The sequence below is a fragment of the Egretta garzetta genome, unplaced genomic scaffold, assembly GCF_000687185.1.
Source record: "Egretta garzetta isolate BGI_Z169 unplaced genomic scaffold, ASM68718v1 scaffold122, whole genome shotgun sequence".
Lineage (NCBI taxonomy): Eukaryota > Metazoa > Chordata > Aves > Pelecaniformes > Ardeidae > Egretta > Egretta garzetta.
In genome coordinates this window covers 125,707-131,856 of record NW_009258886.1, presented here as the reverse complement: position 1 = coordinate 131,856, position 6,150 = coordinate 125,707, and the positions used below count along the sequence as shown (strand labels likewise).

Sequence of the window (6,150 nt, the reverse complement as noted above, 5' to 3'; positions counted from 1 at the left end):
GGCCCGTTGTCTGCAAGAGCGGTGGGAGGAAGCTCTGTAAGCCTCGGACAGTCAGGGCGAACCTGGGTGGCGTACCGGACCAAAACCGTCACCTCAAGAAATAAATAAAATGGTTATTTCTGAAATTAAATGCCAAGGCAGGCAGCTTCCAGACCCGTGTTATGATCTTCCACCCTGAGGAATTAAGGACTTGGTAGGAAAGACTGCCAGTCAGCCCACTGAGTTTAATTACAGGGAGGCATTCCGCATCGCTCGGCAAACAAACGCATTTAATGCCTAACCACTAAGGATCGTATTTCCTCCTATAGGTGTAAAACCGAGCACCTGGAACGCATGAATGCTGGAAGGAGCCATGGCCGGCACGAAGCCCGAGCTGACGTGAGCTCTTGCCCGGGGGCGCTGGCGCGGGGTCTCGCCGCGGCATCGGCGCAACTGCGCGGCCCTGGAGCCGTGAGGTCACAGGCGGTGGCATCCTGCTCTCCGCAGGGGGAAGGTCTCCGCTTCTCAGTACCAGATGGCAACAGCAGTAGGTAGGTGTTAAACGTGAGGGTGGTCAGGGACAGCTGTAGCATTTTTTGCATCGTGGAAGAATGTCGGTCTGCAAACACGCGATTGGGTTTCCAGGTTACTAAGGAATGGGCTGAACATGGAGCCCTCTGGGAATGCAGGCGAATGAAGAGATGGGCGTTCATCTGGGCACACATTTATGCAGAGTAAAGTGAGAGAAATTTGTGTTCATTCATTTAGACCAATGCCTTATCCTAGAGGTACTGTTTCATAATTGCACTTCAAGAGCTTCTGCTTATATGATATGACTTCCTTAAAAGTAGATAGGTATTCTTGGTTAGTTAAAATGTTTTATTTTCTTTTCAATTAGTTGCCGGGGAATTTGAAGCTGACGTTTGTTATATCTAGGCTTGGTGAGCCAATTTCCTGTAAACTACTCCCTGGACACCAGAGGTATGAAAGATGTTCCATTAATACAAGCCGACGTGAACAAACCACCAAAGGCAGCTTCATTGTTCAGACAGTACTAACAGCTTAGTTTATGAATACCTAGCAGAGACCACAGGATTACCTAGCACAGTTTACCACACACTGGATGCACATACAACAGTGCCTTTCACTGAAACACTGCTAGTAGCAATGTAAAGCAGTGCAAAAAAGACAAAGCTAACTGCAGTCAGTAAGTTGACTGATCCAGGTGCGTAGCACAGCTACTTTCAATTACATCTTTTTTTTCTTGATTTATTAATCGTTGCCCAAGGATTTGAACCAGCTACTATACAACTTGTTTAGTTTTATATATTTTTTTCTTTTCATTTTGTCATATGACATGGTGTTGTTTAATAAGCAGGCAGGAAAGACAACTCCCAGGAAAGAAAGTGGAAGCAAAGATAACAAACGTTACCTGGGACTACCATGTTAGGTTTGTGTGCAAGCTCAGCAGCAAGCCCCCAGTTTTCTGAGGTCTGAAAAGAAGCACTGACTGCAAGAGGCGTAGCAAGACTACTTTCCCCTTCATGATATTTTATGTAAGTCCTATTACATCATGACCTCACTTCAGTACCTACTTACCATGTTTTTCTCCTGTTCCTGTAAAGAAAGCCCTCACCCAAGGAAAGCTCTCACTAAGGAGAATTCAGCTGCAGTCTGTACAGGGAGGGAATCTCTGAACTTTAAGGGGATTCAGAGAAATAATCCCAGTGCAGTTCAGATCTTGCTCCCTTCCAAGACAATCTTAAACCTGAGGTGGAAGGGCACTGCAAGTCTGATTGTAAAACATCACTATTAATATACATATTACTATTGGAATACAGAATTACATACTACTTTGGAATATAGAAAGTCACCGTATACAGAAATTCAAATTTTGGCCACAATCTCACCCCATTAATGAGGCCTAAGGTTCCCTTCCAATAGGAGCCTCATTCTTCACATCCTGGACGAAAGCTTGCTTCAAATCCCTTCATTTGTAGGCAATGATTCCCTTACTATAGGATATAAGATGGTCCAGGGCTATTTTTAACCCCCAACTACAGTCCTATGGTAAAGTAGCTGTATACTTCTAACACCACCGCCCTGCTTCCCAGCCTCACTGAAATACCTCCTGGACCCTTCTCTAAACTCCTCCTCCCAAGCCCCTGTTGAAACTCTTCTAGCTTTGCTCTCTGCGTTGTAACGCTCTTGTTCCAGACTCCGCAACATTGCTTGTAGAAGAGCTCTGCCACTGCTTTGTGGTTACCCCTCAGAGCCTGTTAGCAGCAGCAGAATGCATTGGACAGCCAAGACTGTACATTATACGAGAGAGTCACCAAATGCGAGAGTGGAGAGAGAAGCATGTTTTTTCATCCTGCAAGAATTTCTGAATTTTTTTTCACATTCAAATAAAATAATGAGAATCTTAAACTGGTTTGTGACTTGCAAACCTTTTGAATTATGTTAATTTACATGTTGATAATGGTGAAGCATTTAATTTCACATTTGGGCTTTTAGTTTTAAAACTAAATAAGCATTTTTTAAAAAGTCTTTCTGAACCATTGTCTCTTAAAAAGTGCAGATGAGATATTCTGACAATTTCAAAACAATAAAATTCAAATGGAATTGAAGAGCTGGAAAAATATTACTTCTCTGGAAAAAAGCTTTTCATTTCAACACATTGTAGTTTTTCCACAGAAAAAGCATCCCTGCCCAAGTCAGCTGCATGCTGCATTGAATACTTCCAGGTGTGGCATGTTCCCTTGGTTTCTGTAGTTGTTTGTAAGGCAGAGGGTACTCATTCTGGAATCTAAAACTCAACCTGAAAAGAAAGTGCAAGGATGTCACTCTGGTAATAGGAAGTGAAGGAGTCTTGTCTAGCGTATGTCCTGCCCACTTTGTATTTCTTTTGCTTGCTACTTTCTGAGAGGAGGTGGAAGTCGGTATGTTACTGCTGTGTCAGAACACTCTTCTCTCATCCAAGACACTCTCTGTTCCAAACATGGAGTCTAATCCTCAGGGAGCAGCTCTGTAGGGTTTCAGGAAATTAAAACTGAGAGAAACAAGCAACACACTCAAATCTACAGGTTCATAGGACTTTTTGCCCCCTATGCCACCAGCCAGTAGGACCAGTGTCTGAAGTTTGAGTCTTGTATATTTTGAACTAGCTGGCGAGGGAAGAGCACACTTCATGAATTGTTTATATGAGAATTGCTATGCCCAAAATAACCCAAAAATGTGTTTCTTACCCATAAAAATAGATAGGGACCATCATCTACTTCCACTATAGATAACGGGAAATGGTATTTCATTCAGAATTTACATACGTTTCTATGGAATGTTATTTTCTTGAGAGAAAAGCAATGAGAGAAGTGTGCCCTGCTCTTCAGGAACTGGGGAGGAGCTCACTGGAGGAGTAGCAGAAGATTACCAGTGAGTTAAATCAGCTTATGTCAAGGGAGGAAAAGAGCATCGGAATCAGTCTGTGTTCTCCTCCTACATACCATCAGTTTTGCATCGGACTTCATAATCTTAACCAAGAGAGTTTGCTTAGAGCAGGGTAACACAATACGTTAGCAGAATGTCTCTGCAATGCCACAGTGCACAGCAAGTCTTACTATACAAAGTTACAGCCATTAGGCTGAAGGCAGTTGCAAAAAACAAAAAGAAAATTCTAAGTTTCCAGGAATTGCAAAAGCTTTGAGACAACTAGTGCTGTAGTAAGCTACCTCAAAGAAAAAGTAAATAAAGCGTGGAAACATAACTTTGCAGCAATCAATGCTTTGTGTTGCCTTAACACCTACCTGGAATCTATACCCTTTTACATATCTTTTAGCTTAAATACAGCCTTTGAGTGCTCAGTCATGGACCATAGAAACACACAGAGGCGACACGCTTTGCAAACACTTTGAGAGTGACAGACATTAAGAATATAGTGAGGGTGATAACTGCTAGCAAAATCTGTGGCATTCATTTCATAGTTTCCTTCCTGGCGATTCTGTTGTCTTTCAGCTAATAAGATGGAAATGATGGCAGATGATTATGACAGAAGAGATATTTTGAGGCCTTTGGTGTTCCGTCTCCATGAGAATGTCCCTGCAATAGTCCGTGAGGTTTTACTGGAACGCGGCTGGACTGAATTTGACAAAAAGGAGCAAGATGACGCAGATTGGAACCTGTACTGGCGAAACTCACCTTTCCGTATGACAGACCACCACAGCATTAAACCATGGCAGAGGCTCAACCACTACCCAGAAGCTGTCCGGATCACCAGAAAAGACTATTTAGCAAGGCATCTGAAACGTATGAAAGGAGCATATGGATCAGCTCTGTATGAATTCAGTCCAGTGGCATTCATCATGCCCAATGACTATGTCAAATTTATAGCAGAATACAGCAAGGAGAGACAGTCAGTGGGCAGAAGACCTAGCTACTGGATTTGCAAGCCTGTGGATCTTTCCCGTGGGAGGGGCATACTCATTTTCCAAGACATTAAAGATTTAGTATATGACTGTACAGTCATTGTGCAGAAGTACATTAGCAACCCCCTGCTCATTTCAGGGTATAAACTGGATCTGCGCCTCTATGTGTGTGTCACCAGTTTTTGCCCCCTCACCATTTACACCTACGAAGAAGGACTGGTGAGGTTTGCCACTGAAAAGTTTGACCTTGGTTCTCTGGACAATGTCTATGCCCACCTGACAAACACCAGCATCAACAAATACGGAGCTTCATATAAAATATATAAAGAAGGGATTGGTTGTGGCTGCAAATGGACATTCAGCAAATTTCGTTCTTACCTTCGAATATTTGGGGTTGATGACATGCTCCTCTGGCAGAAGATCAATAACATAGTGATTCTCACCCTGCTTGCTGTAACCCCCTTACCAGTGGCTTCCAATTGCTTTGAGCTCTTTGGCTTTGATATCCTGATTGATGACAAATTCAAGCCATGGCTTTTAGAAGTCAACTACAATCCGGCCTTGTGTTTAGACTGTTCCACTGATGACAATGTGAAAAGAAAACTTCTTCATGATATTGTTGATCTGCTGAACTACAAACAGATTGACACCTTCAGGCAAAACCAAGTGGCCGGGACAAAGGCTGGCAGAAGGCGGGTGCCCTGGAGCGCAGCTGGTGAGAGTGCCACCGGGGAGGCTCCTGGCTTACTCGTTTGCCGAAAAGCGGCTAAATGTACTTCTGCTTCTTCTGTACCACCTGCCCTGCAGTCCACAAGAGGATCAATTCGTAAGGTGGCTACTCTAACCAAGAAAACTGCCAGAGCATATCCAAGAAAAACACTGACTTCCCAGCTGCGGGAAAGGATGAACATGCCAAAAATACCCACCCAAGCAAAAGCTGAAGCTAAAAATAAACAACCCGCAGGAGCTGGGCATTCTCCACACAAGTCTGACCAACTCAACCACTGGTTACCTGGACCCAACTTCTGCAACTACGAGTTAACCACACGCCCCTATTTTCTCTCTGATAAAGACCAGAGGCCTATCCCCCGGGTAGGAGATTTTGTCCTTATTTTTCCTTTCAATGAAGCTGTACTTCAAGCTTCCAGAGGTGGGACAGATGTAAAGAGCATCATAAAGGAAATAAACAAATTAGTGAGCAAACGGTTACCATCAAAACAGCAGAACACAAAGAAAGGGGTAGGCTATTTAACTTCTGTGTAACTTCATGATGTTAGGTTATATAGATGTATCATAAATGAAAATGTTAGCTTGAAGGAGGTAGATGTACACTGAAATTGTATTAGAAAGAGCTATCAAATAATACACAATTTAAAAATTGTAATTTAGCAATTACCGTAAGAGATTATTTTTTTAAATTACTAATTTTTTAAAGTAATTCTTGAAATATTAAAGTAATCCCAGAATAAAAATGGAGAATTGCATTTCTCAAAACATCCTCAGAAATGCCAGTCTTTGTTTATGACTTTTCTCAGTGATCTGTGCTTCTATTCTTTTCCTAACTAAGGGGGCTTTATGACTTGGAAAACTGGTCACTTTATACTGGGGAGCATTCAACATGCACTCAGGTTACAAAGGTGCAGGTAATATGAATGACACAAAACTATCAAGTTTTTGAAGAATCCAGTGAGCTTCCCAACATTCATTTCCAGAAATTAATTTTGCATTGTATGAAACAACAGTATGAAAT

General features: G+C 42.4%; 1 protein-coding gene across 1 annotated transcript; it reads left to right on the top strand.

Annotated features, from left to right (window-relative positions):
* The first annotated feature begins 3,998 nt into the window (after positions 1 to 3,998).
* TTLL2 (tubulin tyrosine ligase like 2) lies at positions 3,999 to 5,663 on the top strand. The gene has a single exon (XM_009633987.1). The coding sequence runs from the start codon at positions 3,999 to 4,001 to the stop codon at positions 5,661 to 5,663; it is 1,665 nt and encodes a 554-aa protein (XP_009632282.1).
* Positions 5,664 to 6,150: the final 487 nt, after the last annotated feature.

Coding starts and splice junctions, on each gene's coding strand:
- TTLL2 (XM_009633987.1), top strand. CDS start 3,999: ATGGAAATGATGGCAGATGATTATGACAGAAGAGATATTTTGAGGCCT.